Source organism: Lissotriton helveticus, chromosome 2_1, assembly GCF_964261635.1.
Source record: "Lissotriton helveticus chromosome 2_1, aLisHel1.1, whole genome shotgun sequence".
NCBI lineage: Eukaryota > Metazoa > Chordata > Amphibia > Caudata > Salamandridae > Lissotriton > Lissotriton helveticus.
Genome location: NC_136059.1, coordinates 520,250,470 through 520,268,974, shown reverse-complemented (window position 1 = coordinate 520,268,974; position 18,505 = coordinate 520,250,470). Strand labels below are relative to the sequence as shown.

Genomic DNA, 18,505 nt, shown 5'->3' with positions numbered 1-18,505 from the left:
CAGTCAAAATGGTTAGGTCAAGATCCATTGATGTGACGAGATCTGCAATGTTGGAGGAGTGCCTTTGGGTTTGGGGGTGAGAAGGGTGGTCGGGTGTTCTAGAGCGAGGGGTATTTTTCTGAGATTGTTGGGGACGGAGCTTCTGCTGCTTAGGGTTGGGTGCCTAATGGGATTTGTGAGAATTGTGGGTATGGGGAATTGTGTGGACGCTGTGTGTTTTACCGGGCCAGGGCCAAATGAGCGGAGGAGGGTGTCTAAGTCATGATCCGACAGGAAGTTATGGGCGCGACGAGGGCGGTGTATGTTGTTGCGGTCGGGGATAGTGGGCCAACGCGGAGAGTATGCGCCCAGCCGTCTCACCCCTGGAGCGTGATGAATGCGAGGGCCTGTGGGAAAGGTGTGGCGTTTGTTGGATACGGAGGTGTTGGTTGTAGGTCGGGGTTGTCTGGGGTGTGTGTGGAGAAGTTCTTTCATGGTCTGGAGCTCGTCTTTGACTTGTAGGAGGGTTGTTAAAATCAGGTCCAGCGGTGGGTTGGGGCTAGCGTTGGAGATGAGGGCCGTGGACGCGTTGTTGACTAGGGAGCTGGAGAGCGAGCTGGGGACGGGGGGGTGGGGTATGCAATCATTAGTGGGGTGTTCTGCGGTAATAGTGGGTGGGGTGGCATTCGAAGGATGAGAGATAATGTGGGCGAGGAGTGTGGGTGAGGTCGGGGTAGGCTGGGACGAAGGGGCGGGGACGTCGGTGGGAGGCGATGCCGGTGAGTTGAGGGGTGAGTGAAGACTGAAGACAATAGGGGAGGCAGGAAGGTAGTGGAGGCTGAGTGTGGGGGGGGGAGAGAGGGGGGGATGTTAAGGTACGGGGGGTAGTGAGCTCTGTATGTCTGTTTGGGAGGGTGGAGAGTGGGGAGTGAGAGGGGGGGGGGGAGATAGGATGGGAGAGAGATCTGCCACGGGGGGGAGATATGCTCCGGGCGGTTGTGGGTTCAGCGAGACTCGTAGGAGGTGTGGGGTGGGTGGGAGGAAGGGTCGGGGTATGTGGGATGTGTGAAGGGGGACGATCTTCGTCAATGTGAGAGGGGTGTGGAGGGATTACGTTGGGTGTTTGACTAACTATAGCATTGGGGGGATGAGAGGGGTGTGTGTCATTCCGCTGTTGAGATGGGCAGGGTGGGTTATATTGGGGAATGGAGTTGGGGGTTGTGGTGCATCCTGGTGTGTGTGAGGTGGGGGACCGTCCTTTGGTGATCTGATCTAGGAAGGTAGGGAACAGGTGGTCGAGTCGGTCGGGATTCCTATCAGTGGCTTGGAATAGAATGATCCCGTTGTTGTAGATGGTGATGGTGGCTCTGCCTGGGAAAACTTGGGATGGCGTGATAGAGAGCGTCAGACCGTGAGCGGATTTACTGGTGGTGGAGCTAGTGAGAATGGAGAGGAGCGCTTTCCTCCACTGTGCTCTACGCAGAGTGTGGAAGATGATATCGGTGCTCGTGGCTCCATTGACCTGTGAGAAGTAGGTGTCCACACACGGTGTTTCAGGGTGTGCCTTCAGGAAGTTGTGTTTGTAGCGTTTGGCTTTTTTTTGGAGAGCCCTGGTGGGTAGTTGATTTTGTATGTGTGCTCGCCTGTGCGTTCCATGATGGAAGAGGCGTAGGCAGAGGAGGGGGGGTGTACGTGGGTGAGTTTGTGAGGTTGAGGGGCTGTAAGCCTAAGTGGTCTTAGGTATGGGCAGTGGATGGGGATGTCTAGTCTAAGATGGCCGCCCCAGTGGAGGACTAGTCAAAGATGGCCACCGGGATAACATATAGGGGGACAGGGGTGGTAGTCCTTTCTCTGTTGTAGATGTGCCTTAGAGAGACAGTTTCCCTCGCTGCTCTGGGGCATGTCGAGTTAGTCCATCGTCTGTGTTCAATGGTGGGGAGGAGAGAGAGTAGACTCTGTGCTGCTCGGAGACGAGGAGGGAGACTTATCTCTGTTTTTGGTGACCTGTGACCACGTTGGTATGTAGCCTCATGGTCATCTGGTGGGCAGTGGAGGCGATTTATGGCTCCTGTTATATGGCCCCCGCCATTTTATATGTAGTGGAGAGTGAGGAGTGAAAGGACCGCTAAGCTACGAGGGTAGTTTGCAAGCAGACTAATTATGTATGCTTCAGGGCAGAGACAGTAGAGCCGGCGGATTGAGAAAATCAAATAAAAGTATGCGTGCAAATTCCTTCAGGGCTGTATTGAGGCTGTTCAGTTTATAACGTAGGACATAAGGCAGACTCAGGGCGTTCATCCGGCAGATGCGGAAACTGTAGTCTCCAGGAACCATGAGAGTCTCCAAGGAGGGGGGGGGGGGGCAGTTTGGGTCGTCCACAATGCCTGCGCTGTGCAGATCCGCGCTCGTTCTCCTATCTTTTGTTCGGCTCAGCTCCTGCCCCGTCTCTCCAATGATGTTATCGAGGAAGGGGTGGGGGGGGGGGGGTGGGGGGGGAAGGACACCGAGTCACCTCGTTAGGACGCCAGTGTTCCCCTTTGACCCTCTCGTGCCAGGTCCCGAGCGCTGCGCCCAGTCCGAGTCTACAGGCTGGGTGGGGGCGCACAGGCGATGTGTGCAAGGACACCTCCGCAGACCCCCGCCGCGTCTAGAACGGGGTCCGCCACAGGATGAGGGAGACCAAGGCAGTGGACGAATGCAGGCACACCCGCAACGGGCACCAGTCTTTCGACCCGAGTCACCCGACTCAGACCACACGCAGGGTGTCAGTGCCCGCGGCGGCGGCCCTAGGCGGACCAGACACCCTCGGTGCGCCGCAGCCGCCCCGGTCGCGGCAACCAACACAAGCGCTAGTCTCCCACAGAGGGCTCCGGGCGTCAAGCCTCCGCGCTGCGCCCTCCTGCCGGTCAAGGGTCAGTCCCCGGGCTGCACGGCAGAGGCTGCAGCCCTGATAGGCAGTCTACCGGTGCCCTCAGAAAGCCCCGCAGGTCGCACGGAGGACAGCCACGCCAGCCACCACAACAAGCTCGCCTCCACCGTCCAGGGCTCCGTCGATGCTCCAATGAGAGCCGCAGGGGTCCAGCCGCCGCCCAGGGCTCCGTCGATGCTCCAGCGAGATCTCCAGGGGTCCAGCCGCCGCCCAGGGCTCCGTCGATGCTCCAGCGAGATCTGCAGGGGTCCAGCCGCCGCCCAGGGCTCCGTCGATGCTCCAGTGGGATCTGCAGGGGTCCAGCCGCCAGAACTGCAGGTAACATTCAATAAATCCAGTACTGTTTTGAGATCCTGTTACTTGTGTTACATTCCGTTACTTGTAGTTAATCCAGTTACTTGTTTTCCTCGGCGTAGATGGGTGCTATCCGGGATAGTTCCGTGAAAGGGATCCCCAGCACTGGGAGCTCTGGGCTAGAGCTCCTACCAGGCGGCCATCTTCATAGTAGTAGTTAGGAGTCTTCTTACCTCTGGCCAATTTAAAGCCCAAATATAAGGCTTTTTTGTACTCATAATGTAATATGACACTTCTACGGACAACCATGTTGGGCCTGGAGGCCAGACACAGCTGTATTCACTCGCTGCTTACCCGACTCCATCCAAGCGTCCTACCACACAAACGTTACAGTAAGAGACTGACTAATGCAGATTTAACGTCAATTGGGGGGGGGGGGGCGGGGGAGAGTGCAATGGGTGAGCTCATATTTGAGAAAGACCAGTATCACCCTGATAAACTTCCTATAAACATGTGTCAGTTTGGGAGACAAGATCCTGGCTTCACCTCCAAGCAGTCAAATTAGAGTCACATGTGAATCAGACTTCCTAAAGTGAATCAGACAGTAGTTTTTGTTTATCCTAACTCGCGACATCTGGCACTTTTATGTAAAAATATTGTTATATTTGAAAAACCGAATAAATAACGTTAGCATACTCAATGCCCACTTTGGTTGTAGCATGTGTGTATTATTCGGTGGAAAAGCAAACATGACTTTTTTTTAAGCTAGACAACTGATTTTATTTCCTTATATTATCGACCTTGAGATCTTAGGTCATGCTGCCATCTAAGGGAACCCCCATACTCTTAACTTTGCAAGTGTGATTTATTGGCCAAATAAATTAATAGTTGGGAAACGAAGTACATTTTTAGAAGCTGGAATTTTGACTCAGACTAGGAGCTATGTCCGGCCTCTATGTTCGTCCTGCCTTCAGGATCAACCAACTTTAACACATCGAGTCTAAAGTTCAGTGAGTCGCTGACAGCGTTTTCAGCAGTAATAGCAAGTGTTATGCCAGGTAGGAGCTCTCTATAAGCGTTATCGACCTCTTGCTTACCAGTGTCATCTACACCTCTCCAAGCCTCTTTGCTTCCTGTCTGTGCGTCCAGAGACACTTGCTGGTGGGAAACTCACAATTATTTTTATCAGTCAGAAGTTGCACCTTAACATTTTTCTTTCTGCAGATATGTTTTTACTCAGGTGGAGCAATCTGTTGCCCCACAAACATGGGTGTTTATAGTGTCCCACCAGCTCCCATTGGTAGAGCCATGAGCCAACCCCAAACTCTAAACTTTCTGCAACAGAAAATCCACTATACTTGCACAAATTTGTGTTTGTAATATTCCAGTGATTCTTTGAATCAGGATGCAGTACTAAGCACATAAATGCATTTTAGGGGGGCCTCGTCTAAATTTAGAAGTGGTGAAAGATTTGTAAATCATTCCCTAGGTGAGCTCTTGCATCACTTAACAGGTGAGGAGAAACTTGACTGGTTTGGGGAAAAAAGCAAGTTTGTTGACTGACGCAAAATAAAGAAACAAATACAGGTAATTCCAACTATCATTTTAATCCTAAAGTCGCAGGAACGCCACAGCAATTAACAAAAATACCGAAAGTGTCAGGAAAGGAAAACACATGCATACATATCATTATTATAGAATTGTATTTCAACAGAAAAAACATATTAAGTTCTCTGCGAGCAGTCTCGCTCTTGCCTTAAATGGCCAATTATTATTTTCTCACGACACACAACCCTTGCATGTGTCTCACCATCTTAAGTAGAACGAATGTTTAATGCCAGTCATCTGGCCTCTGCTCTTAGTCTGAATGAGAATTTCACATTTCCCAAAAATAGAAAGGTGAACACTTTAGTGTCTAAAATTATGTAGTGCATTATTTTAAAGGATTAGTTTTGGAAGGGGGTAGAGATGGTCCATTTGAGACCACATTCAAGATGTTGCTCCTTTCAGGTGAACTTAACACAAATAGACTTATGCTCATGCATTGAGCACAGAAGATGTTTGAAAAACTTCCAGTTACAGAACAATTATTTGAGTAATGCAGAGAAAGGAGAATGCAGAGTTGGACACTAACCCTGGGTGGCACTTCTCTCTCATCCTTGTCTTCATCGCACTCAAATGCCACCTGTGCACGCTGCTTCCTCTGCTCTTCCCACAAGGATGGATTGAAACTCTCGTTATCTGAGACAAACAAAACTGAAGAAACAAAAATTGGAAAAAGTGTTAATAGGTACAATGAAAATGACACAAACTACATCTCAATCAATGTCACACATTAAAAATGGGCCATGCACTTGTTTCCTAAGCTCACAAAGTGTTCCTCTGAAAGGAGTCATAGGTAGCATTTAGGATGGCTGTACATACGACAAGTACAAAGGACCAGCGAGCCAGTCAAACTCCCTTCTCCGGCTTCTCTAAACCACAGGAGGAAAATCCCTCTGAGTCTTTTTATGAATGTCACCATTCAGCTTTACAGCCTATCGTTTACCAGATTTCAATACACAAAACACCATGAAACTATCGCATTAGTACTACTCTGTACATCCCCGTCGCATCCACATAACACAATACCTCCGACAACTCCAGGCTTCCAATCAACAAGAGAATCACCTTCAAACTCCTCACACATGCCTACAAAGCTCTCCACATCACAGGACCAGAATATCTGAATCACCGCCTCTCATTCCACATATCCGCCAGACAATTCCGCTCCGCCCAACTCGCCCATGCCTCCATCCAACGGATCCACCGACAAGAACTGGTGGAAGGTCCATCTCCTACCTCGCCGCCAAGACCGGGAACACCCTGCCCCTCCACCTCAGGCAATCCGCTGCATTGACCCAATTCAGGAAGGAACTCAAGACCTGGCTCTTTGACTGAACCTCCACAACCAGATGGATTAACCCCCCTCCCGCCCCCCCTCAGCGCCTTGAGACCTCACGGGTGAGAAGCCGCACTCTAAAAACCACTGATTGATTGACCCTTGGAGCCTATGGGGGAGTACATTGAGTCAACTGATTCTGTGACCTTAGTGGTCGGAGTCTGTGTTAGAAATATTCACGTCCTTACATTAGAGGGCACATAGAGGAACACAGCGTGAGGTGGCAGGGTATGGGTCTCCTGCATCTCAAGGCCTTAGTGGCTCATTTGGACAGAGAAAAAAGAAGGGCAAGGTGAAAGAAGAATATAAAAGGGGTAAACTCTTTGCACTTCTGTTTAAAAACTTGCAGCCCCTGTATAGAAGGCAGGGATGGAATGCAGATAATGGGACTCGACTGGTCGGGGAAGACAGAGGTCCAGGACAATGGGGGCCACGCCCAGCGGATGAGCGTAGGTACTGTCACAGGAAGGGGCACTGAGTGAGGTATTTCCCCAAGAAGAGGAACAGAGACCCTAGACTCGATGAGAAGATTCTACTCCACCCTTCACGGGACCTTTGCTGGCACCCCCATCAGGCTTCCATGATCTGAAACTCTGTCTCTTTTGGCTCCATTAAAGATGAAGACATGTTTCTTCTCAGCCATCAAGCCTTAAATAATCTTTTTGGCTGTGACCTTCTATGTAAAATGAGAGCCATACTTTATTGTGATCTTAAAAGAATGTACCCTTTTCTCACAAATGTTTAGGTCCGCATCATTTGCTTCATACCAGCCACCGTCTCACCTGAAGAAGCGGGACTTGGTATACCATCCATGCATATGGTCTAATCACCCAAATGAAGTTGGTCGGCTGAAGTCCGCTCACTTTGTCCGTATCACTTATTGTACTGACCGTCCTTTTCCATGCAAATGGCAGCACCCTCGTTCATGGACCCCTATTATTGAGTCTCTTCTACTCCTATACTTCCCATGAAAAAGCCCAAACCTTTGCCAGTTTGTAACCCACAGTAAGTTTTGTGCAGGACCTTAAAGCAGTAAACAAATGTGTCATCCCAGTGGTCCCCAATCAAGCTACTATTCTTAACACTATCGCTGCAAGTGCTACCCACTTTACCACGGTGAACCTTTGGTGTGCCTTTTTCTCTATCCCAGTCCACCCTGATTTTTAGTTCTTATTTGCATTCACTTTTGAGTGTCATCAACTTTGTTGGACAAAATTCCCCATGGGGTATTGTGAGTCCCATCATCTTTTCCGGGTATACTGAAGGAAGATTTGCAAAATCTTGAGCTCTTGAGGGACTCTGTTCTGACACAGTACGTGGATGATATTTTGTCGTCCAGTACCTCTGCTGAAGTCTACCATTATGACTCTCTTGTCCTAATCACTGAGCTTGCTTAGCAGGGCCACAAGGCAACACTCTCCAAGTTTCGATTCCATGTCATTCCCTATGCTTTTACCTCTGACACACCTTACCATGTGCAAGTGGTACTGACCATTCCTAAGCCTGTTAACAAGGGGCAAGTGCACCAATTTTTGAGTGCTGCTGGATATTGTTGATCTCAAATGTCATGCTCATTGACAAACCATTGTGTGTGCTGATTTCTGACAGTGCCCCAGACCCACTATGGTGGACACCTTCAGGAGAGGAGGCTTTTACTACCCTTAAGCAAGCATTGGCCACTGCCCCTGTATTAGGTTGCAATGATTATCAACAAATATTCACATTGTACTGGCACAAGCATAAAGGAGTGGCCTCATCCTGCCCTTTTCAGACAGAGACCATTGGACTACTAGTCTGCTCTCCAGGATCGTGTGGCCCAAAGCACCCTTGCTGTGCAAGTTGTGATATTGTCCTAGGACACTCATTGACTATTGCAGGACCATACGCAGTGGCAACACTGCTTGTTCTTTCCAGTACACAGCATCTCTCAGTCCAGCACCTGACGTGCTATGAACAGGCCCGGCTCGGAGACACAAATCTGACAATAGTCAAGTGCACCAATCTCTCCCCACTGTGGAGGATGGTAACCCTCACCACTGCACCCAAGTTGTGGCCATTACTACCACTCTGCATCCATACCTTACTAGACACATCCTTGTCTAATGCTGATTACATCCTTTACACTTATGTTTCTGCTTTGTGAGATGAGATTGGTGCTTTGTGCGTTAGCTACACTGTGTGCTCACAATCAGCTGTGATAGATGCTGCTGCCCTCCCACAAGCTTGCAGCACCCAGTTTGCAGAATTGGTTGCCCTCACTAAAGCATGCAAGTTGTCTGCTGTAATTTGTGCCTCTATTTACACGGACTCTCGTTATGCTTTTAATGTTTGGCATGCTCTCCCCCACGCAGCTCCACCACTAATTGATGCCCGCTGAGTCCCTTGAGCTCTCCGTTTGCTGGGTGTTCGAGGTCCTCTTCCACCCACAGGCTCCTGCCTACGCCTCATTCCTGGTGGTCCAGTGGAAGAGCACTCTGCAGTTCTGCCTCTCTTGGCTTATTCTGTGCCCTCTTTTCTCTCTCCTCTCTCGGTTCTCTTGTTGACTATGCCGCTGCTCCCCAGCAGCCCCACCCTCCTCCAGTGTGTCCTTCCCCCTCCTAGCTGACCGCCCTCTCCTCGAACCCCTACTTAATGGTGGCCACTGCGCTGCAAGCAATGCTAGACCACTGTCCTGGTCAGTGTGACTGTTTTCCCCCGTGCAGCTCCACCACTTTCTCTCTCTGCTCTCTTCTTTCTCATTTCTCTCTTCCCTCTCTGTTCTCTTCGTGCACCCCGCATGGTCCTTGCTGCTGCTGCCCCGGCAGCCCTTTCCCCCCTCCAGTGTGTTCTTCTTGCCTCCCACGTGACCGTCCTCCCCCCGACCCCTACTTAATGGCAGTCACTGCACAACCTTCCTAGAGAACCTCGCAAAACATAGGACTGAAGCAACTTGTCACCGCCCCTACGCACACAGCGGGACACACACTCGACCTCGTATTTGCTGAAGGAAACAGCGTCTCCTACAGCAACACCACAGAACTTCTCTGGATAGATCACAACTGCATCCACTTCTCCTTCAGAAATCCCACCATACACAAGCACACTCACCGCCTCCACAGTAGAAGCTGGAACAAAGTCCCCAAAGACCAGCTCACCTCCGCCCTCATCAGCACTCCATAATCACAAGTGCAGCGGAAAAAAGCTGAATCAACCAACTCAAATAAGGTGCCTTCCAAGGAACACACAATGTAGCTATTACACAGGGTCTTTCCGTGCAGGGGTGTATCTATGACAAACTGATTGGATGCCTTAAAACCTCAAATGAGTGTCTATATTATTCTACAGCAGATCAAAACAAACAGAACGTAGAAATTCTTTGTAACACCAAAAGGCAGCTTCTCCAGACAGACAGGTGGAAGATTTTGTATTCAATTAGTATATGGGGAGAGGAACTGATAACGATTCTCAGGGCTTAATAGCTGAAGACTAATGACCATCAGGGGGCCGGCTGTGTAGGATTCAATTCTAGGAAGTAGCCTTCCAATGGTCAAAATCTCAACGTCATCTGAAACCTTACGATCAAGAGAAAAAAAATAGGCCCAATAACCAATGAATAATAGTAATGAGGGACAGACAGGAATAAGATGTTAAGTTTAGCACTCAAGGCTACAACCACAAATAGATAATGAGTAAACAACATTGACGCACTCTACTGCTTAAGTGGAGCTAATACAGACAAGAGCACCCAAGAGGTGAAGTAATAGTTTGCAGTCTTAAAATGTCTGCCACAGTTACGCCTGTCAGGCAGCTGAGAAACAGATCATCACCAGGCAACGGACCTGTCACCAGAAGAACACACTGCACAATGGGGACATGCAGCAATTAAAGCAGCCAGAGAAACGGCAGTCGAATAAAGTGGACTGAAAGCAAGGTCTAGTCAAAAAGAAACCGGTGCAACTAAAAACAAAGATGGACGTAAATTGAGAATCTGTGAGATGATTAGAAAGCATGAGTTGGACACTGACCACCGAAGGTGCACTCCTTTAAACCATTTTTCAGCTGTAATTTCTGTGTGTGGCTTTTTGAAAAGGGCTCTAGATTCAGGATGGTGGTAGATACGAGTGACTCAGCATGACAGGGGTTGGGATGGGAGTAACTGGCCCACACAACTCTTCCTCTCAGCTGTCGACTTGCAAGTGTTGGCTCCGACTACCCTCAGTTTGGGCATCGTGTGTCTTAACGGTTGTATGAGTTGAGACCTAACATTTATAGAGGTTTGTTCAATTGCTCTCCTGGTTTCTGAAGTCTTATAGGACTGTAACGCTGCCTAACTTTAGTCTCCGCAGACATTTGTGAGATGCCACTGAGCAGCGCACAGACCTCGAGTCACTGTAATGCCTGTGGAAGTGACAGCACATGCCCTTTGATCTGGTGATATCATAGTAAGTGACAAAATGTGATCTTCGAAACCTCTCGGCAAAAATAATCACAGGAAGTGACAGCGCACGACCTAGGAATTCCGATTGTTCAAAAAACAACCCTGGCGCATGCATGCAAAGAACCGAAACAACTATGCTTGTTGAATATCAGAAACATAGGCGTAGAAGATCTTGACTCTGTGGGAAAAAAAATGGACAAAATGCCTCAGTTGATTAACAAATGCCGCTGACATCTGCTCTGATTTGCTGGTCACAAGTTAGAATCCCTGTAATGCCAAGTCATCCTTCCACCCTTCTGAGCTCAGGACACTACGTACCCTTAATTAGGTACTCGTAACACAAACAACAAACTGGTGTTTGAAGCGACTCAAGTGTGGTCTGAAGTGCTATATGTAACAGGTTATTATATATCCATTGTCTATTGTGCAGGAACAAAGTTGAGCACTTAATGTATTCCATAACAAACATACAGTAGTGCAGTGTGCAGAATGCGTACTGTAAGTGAAATACTCCAGCTTCCGAACGTCCTTCATTCAGTAATCTAGCTGATTAGTGGAGCTCCCTGTATCTCTCTTCAGCATCTGGTGAAAGTGTTGTGTAGTACATTGCAACCTGTGTTATCGCTCAAGTTGCTGCTGCAGGGAAGAGTCCGCTCTTGTCCAACTCTACAACTCAATAAAGGACTCTCTCTACTTTCTTGGATTGGCCTCGTAATCTATTTACTACATGTTGCCACTGACACTGTCGGGTTTGATGAGTAGGTCCCATTCATTTGTCAATATTGCATCCGAACTTTGTCAGCGAGGTCTTAAGATGTTGTGTTCTTGTATGGTGGCACGATAGCCGGCCATTGGCACAGCTAACATAATTACTCTCTCTTTATTTCACCTATTCACAAACAAAGTTTTCTCCATAACGAAGTAGATATTGCAGATTGTCTGACTGGTGGCCAGAGTTTATGCATGAGAGTGATTCATTTCCATCCATGGACTACAGGGGCAAAGGTAAACCTGAGGTAAATTGTTGGCAAAGCTGAAATACATTGCAGTGAGCGTCTCAAATGGCCGCCCCTGTCTGCTTATACAACAAATCCACTATTCCAGCGACAGCCTATCTGAGCTTTAAGAGCTACTGCGCGTGGGAGCGCGGTCTGCCTCGGATAGGTGCATAGACTTCAAAGGACACACCTCGTCACACCACGCCATTGAGTTCAGAGGCTGCCATTGGCAGTTGGCATGCACCGAGCACTGATGATGTTTCTAAAGCTAAGCGTCAAAGCGTGCCCAGCGCGTGCACGCAAGCAGTCACTGCCAGCACGCGACCACAGCTTCCGGTTGCTTTCTCACCCAACGTGGCCAAGCCGGCCACACTCGTCCAGGTGTAAATTAAAGTAGGCGGCTGTTAGTGCACGTGCGCATACTCCGCGTTGTTGCCCGTCCGCCCTCTCCCACCGCCCAGCAGTGCACAAGGTTTGTTTTTGAACAAAGCGGAAGTCAGTGAATCCGTCTTATCTAATCTGTTTATAATGTATCCAGTCTAATATGAACCACCACTTTTGTGACAAATAATGGAGCCAGGGTCGTTAGCAAAGTGGCAGGGCTCACAACACGCCTAGGGGTTGCAGTTGTGACCCCTGGTGACCCCCATTTGAGCAGTGGAGAAGCTGCACAGCCATAGAGGCCCTACTCTCGCAGTCACATCACAACTCACACCGTCTAGCACGTACGTGCTTTACTCACTATGTTCATGTACTTCACAACAGCTGCGGCCCCTCTGGACTGGAGTAAGTAAGGAGACAACTGGGAGGGAAGGACGAGCATATATTTGCTTAGGAAAAGGCAAGGTGGGAGATTCGAGCGGGAAAAGAGAGAAGGTCGTCTTGGCTTGGGCATACATTTAGCAATTTCATTGTTTTGGCTTTATGGCAATTCGAGGCCAAGAAACAATAGCCCCAGAAAAAGCCTATGAATAAAAAAACAAAAAAACATATGCATTAACACATGAAATTCGTCGAGTGAAAACTTTTAAGTAGCCTTTGGCAGTCACTGGGAAAGCGCCCTGCTTCGAGGAGCACTATCGGGCCAGTAGGCTATTGAAAGTACTCTAAAGCCTTCTAAAACCAAAGGGTCAGCACTGAAATCTGGCGGCAGAGGGATACGAGTATCAGCTATTAGAGGGGGTTCATGAGCAGCCGCTAAAGGGGACCAGGAAGCACTTCCCATTGACAAATAATCCTGCCCAATTAAATCACACAAGAAATACACCCCGCCAATACTAGTCTCCGAAGCAATATAGGAAAAGCAGGCATGAAAATCCTGAATGTGAGCAAGTATTCAACTGGAGTCCGTCCATTAACATCTTTAGCAGTACAGCGATTGCAAGAAGCACTTGTACTTTGAATACTTTAAGCACTAATCACTCCTAAAACCTGCACCATCTCTTGGTTGGAGAGCCCTTTCACAATGCAGCAACTAAGCAAAATGGTGTGAGACTGTCACAAGGCTAACACTTGATGCAATGTTCTCAGAAAGTATCAAGCACTTTACGTTTATCTATCAACAGGCAATTAAGCACTACCTAATGCGACCGTAATCAGCTAAGTGCTTGAGGATTTGCAGAGCTAAGACCTAGCTAGTCCATGGACGTAAACAAGAACAGCCTGTTTCCATACATTGTACCAGGCAAAACACCACATGTTCGAGATAATATCTAGATTAACACGACAAGCTTGTTACATGGATTCCATACAGTGCTTTCAATACTACAGTCAACCAAGGAGCCGCATTGAACTGCGTTCTCAGCCAATCTCTGTATTTTCCTGAAACCTCTTCTCAGGTGTTTTTATCGGCAAGAGTAACCTACAAGCAGCGGCCCTTTTCCACATAAAACATGAACAAGTGTATGAAGACTAGACTGAAGCACCAAATTCTCAATACATACACTGTAGCCAGTCAAGCGCGCCCGCTTCCCTTGAGTATACATGGCACTGTGTAGCCTTATTCCCTTCCCTGGGACATCCTATGAGCTTCTCACAGACGAGATGCACAGCCCGGATCATGGAGTCTACAGATTGACGAGGGATCTAGCCAGCCAGTAGATTTAGGGATTAGGGCTACCTAGTCCTCAAACGCTGGGATACAACAAGCAGTGAGGAGCTGCCCTGCTGAACACTACCTGCTTCTTGAAGATGATGCTATAAGCAGCGAGGAGTTGCCCTGCTCAACGCTACCCACTTCTCTAACACTACAAAACCACAAGCAGCGAGGGGCTGCCCTGCTGAACGCTACCCAATGCCAGGAAAACACAAGCAGCGAGGGGTTGCCTTCCTGAACGCTACCCAAAAGCGGGTTGGTCCCAAATGTTAAATGTATTGAAAAAATAACCCTCACGCCTTACCATTCCACACAATTCTCAACACATGCATGGTACTTTCAATGGAAGTTTGATATCTTACTTGTATTCATATCATTTATCAATCATTGGTTGTTTTAATCTTTTGAAGCAAAGCAATTAAACGAGAGAGGAAGACAACACAGTGTCTTTGATGGGCATCAATACTCAGAATTCGCAACAACTGAGTGAGATTTACGGATGTGTCCAAATTCCAAGAGCGGAATTGTACGTTTGTGTGAAAAAAGGTCGTACTCCCGATAGATTCATAATCCAACTAGTATTATGACATCTTTAAGAGCTTGGACAAAATTAAACAGCAGGCCGTTTTTATGCAAATAAGTTTAGAATTAATGATTCAGGAACAGCGTTATGGTCCTTACGGCTAATATAAATGAGGGTGTGTCTCAGCACAGAGGCGCGTGCCCAGCAGGGCCTTTCCCTGCGTCTTGCAATTAATGTCTGTCACTTATGCGCATAGTCACTCCTCTAAAGGCCTCAATGCGCTTCCACCAGTGTATATTTATGGTTTATGACTGATATATAAATACAAGTAATATATCAAACTATAATGATAAGTTCCTTGCATGTTTTGAATATTGTGTGGAAAGACAAGGCACGAGGGGTATTTTATGAGGTATTATTTAATGCAAACAATGAAGTGACACACTTATCTCTATAGCAAACTTACATTTCCAAGTTTCTAAGGACTTCAAACTGATAGAGAACTTGTATGTCGAATGAGGTACGTGCCTCCTTAGCAGTGGGTGCAACCTGTTACTGCCAGCCTCTATATACTGGGCACTGCCATTTTCGTCGAATGAAAGGAGCCGGGTGAGTGATGCTCGTTTGTTTATGCACTGAGCAGCTAACTGCTCATAACTGTGTAAGACTGTGTGACGCAATTTCCACATCACAGCTGTCAGCAAGCAGAACTTGATTATCAGCTCCTAGATGTTGAACTCCCTTTCTATAGGTTTATATTTAAAGTAACAGATGACATTGCCCCTTTCTTCATTCTTTTTGAATGCAAAGCATTGAAAAACGGTAAAAGATCAGCTGTATTACACATTAGTGTATTATATGTATTTCTATGGGGTGCTTCCAACCACTGATCCGGCCTCGCAGCACCATCCGGTTTGGTACTTCTTTCCTAGCAGTGGCCCCCCCAAAGGGGGCCTCGAGGGCTGGCACCATAATGGCAGCCAGAGCCCGACAAGGAATAGAAAGGAAAGGGGGGGCCACTCGGCCCCCACGAACGTATGGCGGGGCCCGGCCCCCCTCCCCTGTACTCTCGGTGATGGGGCGTGCCCACACTCCAGGGCGGCTCGGAGCTCGATGACGCGACCTGGGGTGCCCCATCACCGATTGGTGCTGGCCCCTGCCATTGACCCGGAAGCGGTATAGTGCTTCCGGGTCAGGGGTGGGTGGGGGGTTTGGTAAGTTTAAAAGGCCTGGGGAGCGCGGGAGGCGCCCTCTTGGCACCCGCGCTCCCCAGGCTTGCTCCTCGCCTCCTCACCGGGGGCTAAATAATTTTGTTATTTGTTTTTCAGGTTCCTGGTCGTCGCTTGCGATGGAGGAATGGAGTTAGGAATCGCCAAGACTCTCATAGCTAGTAGAGCGAGTAGGCCGGCGCCTGGAGACAGAGCAGGGTTGGTGCGCGGGGGACGAGATCAGGAGTGTGCGTAGGACCCGTGAGCGGAGCCCGGAGGCGGCCCCGGTTGCGAAGTTCAAGTAAGGCGGGGAAAGCAGGGTCGGGCACCTACACTCCCCCAACAGGAGGCGGGGTCAGTCCCCGTAAAGCGCTCTCAGTCGGGGTTTCGCAGCACGTAGCGCCCCTCCCCAGCGCCACGCACCTGCCAGTGATTTATTAGCCCGTAGCGCCTGGCTGGTGTAATTAGAGCAGGCAGCTCCCTCTGCTCGTCTCCGTCTCCCGGTTCGAAGAGTCGTGCGAGGGTATAAATCAGTTTAAAGGGTGAGCCACGCACGTGGGGCTACACACAGGCTATTCTTGTTATTGTAATCCTTGGTCAGCTACAACGTTAAAGGCAGCCCGGCAATAAAAACTGCACGCTCGTTGTGGTAGCTGGGCTGCATTTTAGGAGAATAAAGGTAACAGGCGAAGCAGGATCGGTCTTGGTTAGTAACTGGATGGGAGACCGAACTTAAAAGGATACGTACAGTTCCTTCCAAATTAACAACAAGGTGTTGTCATAATTTGTAGAGTTTCACAGCGGTATTTAAGGCATTTTGGTATAATTTGAAGCCTTTATTTATCAGGGCTCAGGGGGACTGTTTAAATTTTAAAGCAGTAAACGCTGATTTTGTCAATTCCTTTGGGGTAGTCAAGTCTGCCACAGGGAGTTGGTTTGTAATCTGCAAATTACATATTGTGAGGTAGTCTTGCTGGTCAGGCTCGAATACGCAGGGCCCAATTGCGGAACATTCATTTTAGATTGCCTGCTGTTAGAAGGGGTCACTGTCTTTTCTGCCAGGATTTCGTTTGACTTTCCTCTCATCGTAGGTCGGCATTCGGGGGCGCAGCGGAACGGACTGTCGGGGTAGCACACGGTGGACATTGAGAACCGAGGACAGGGGCAGGCCTGCATTTCACTGCTTCTGGCGGGCCGCCGGGCTAGAGTGCGCTCACCCAAGCACCCAGGCTAGCTGGTGTGTTGCGGTAACAGTTGCGTGGTGCATACGGCCAGCCTGTTAACCTCCAACTTTGGTGCAGGTACAAGGCACATAGTGCCCATAAGAACGTGCTGGGCAGTGTAGGGTGTGATCCACTGCGAAGGAATGTCTGGTAGGCGGGGTGCAAGGGGTTCCCGAATGGAGCTCATGTTTCAGACCATGATGCGCAGAATGTCAGCGATGGACAGGAGATTAGGGAAAGTAGATCAGTTGGGAAAGACCGTGGCTGAAATGGGCGAGAGGCTTGAGGCTCAGGCAGGGCCATCAGGGAGACCCAAGCGGGTAGTGGTGCCCCCTAAACCAAGGGGTGAATTAGACGCCTTACCTAAACGTGTTTGGGCCAAGAGGACTTATGGTCGGCATCCTAAGCCATGTGGGGGAGGGGGGCCCCCTGGGGCAGTTCCTGAGCTGGTACCGACCGCACCTGAGGCTCCCGCACCAACCTTGCCATCCCCGATTGGTGTACCCAGGGACCTAGCCCAGCCAGTGGTCCCAGCAGTATGCCCGGTGGTACCCCCGGTGCCCTCCACGCCAGCACCTTTCCCAGTCAGTGAACCTCCTGGGGCTGGTCAGGTACCCCCTGAATTGGCTGCACGAATAGCGGCGGTACTCCCCTGGTTGGGGATTGGGAGGGGTTTACCCTCATCTGCTGATCCCTCGGCGGAGGCGCAAAGACTGGTGGCTAAGATCATGTTGGCTAAGGGTGATGGTGGAGTGCCAAGTGCACCAATTTCTCCCCAAACAGGTTCTGCCAGCGATGCGGGTAGAGAAAAGCCCGTAGAACCTACGTGAGTCGCGGAGAGTGGTAAGGAGGTTGCTTTGCCGGTATTGGGTGAAGGTGCAATACCCTCCCGGGGGGAGAACCTGGCGCAACATGTGTCACAAGTAGTGAAAGAACTGATTTGGGCAGACCAATATGTGAATATATTCTCATTGTTGATTGATAACAGGGAGTTAAGAGTATGCTAAATCACAAAAGGATTTGATGTTTCCTAGCGAATGGCGGTCTCAGTTATCGAAATTCAGGATAGAGGAGACACTGATTAATTGGATCAGAGCCTTTTCGGTATTTGTGGCAATTACCGCTGAACGTTCACACAACCTGCAGGCAGAGATGGCTTGTTACCAAAGTAGAATTGCAGTGTTCAGTGAGAAGCATGAGGGGGACGGATGGAAGGAATATGACATTTCTTTCAGGTAAGCCAGGGAATTTGACCGATCATTAGCCTGGGACAAGGTAGACTCCATTTCCTGGCATGGCCAGTTTTCAGGTGGTCAGTCCACAGGGGTTGCCACAAGCTGGAACAAGGGATATTCACCCAAGCCCCAGCAGCCCTTTCGGCCAGTGCAAGGGGGGGATGGGTTCAGTAAGGCCAGAGGCAATGGAGGTGAAAAGGGCGTGTGTTGGGATTTTAATAGGCGCACATGCAAAAGGGCAGCGGGAACCTGCAAAGTCAGACATGCATGCTACATATGCGGCCACTCATCTCACCCAGAAACAGCATGCCGTTCAAAGGGTAGTACTTCAGGCAACAGGGGGAAGAGGAAACAGGATTAGTGGTGGATGCCTACAAGTCGCACACTCCCCCATCGATGTCCTGGCTATGATCCCTTGGCTGAACAGGTACCCAGATCATGCCTCCGCAAGGATGCTGCAAGAAGGTTTCACACATGGTTTTCGGATTCCAGCAGAGGGGGGGGGGGGTACACCGGGACACCAGAGTGTAGGAATCAGTTGTCAGTTAGACACAACCCTGGGGTGGTGGCGTCCAAAATCTTGAAGGAGCTACGCCTCGGTAGGGTAGTGGGTCCTTTCAATGACATCCCAGTACCTGATTTTGTTTGCTCACCTCTGGGGGT

At 49.3% G+C, this 18,505-nt stretch overlaps 1 protein-coding gene across 6 annotated transcripts in view; it reads right to left on the bottom strand.

Annotated features, from left to right (window-relative positions):
• The window catches only part of ERBIN (erbb2 interacting protein), a 912,789-nt gene that overhangs the window by 151,871 nt on the left and 742,413 nt on the right, over nucleotides 1-18,505 (bottom strand). For all 6 annotated transcript variants that reach the window (XM_078675167.1, XM_078675172.1, XM_078675168.1 and 3 more), the window contains one exon: nucleotides 5,337-5,458. In XM_078675167.1, coding sequence (XP_078531293.1) covers nucleotides 5,337-5,458 — 122 coding nt within the window. The remainder of the gene's footprint in view (nucleotides 1-5,336; nucleotides 5,459-18,505) is intronic.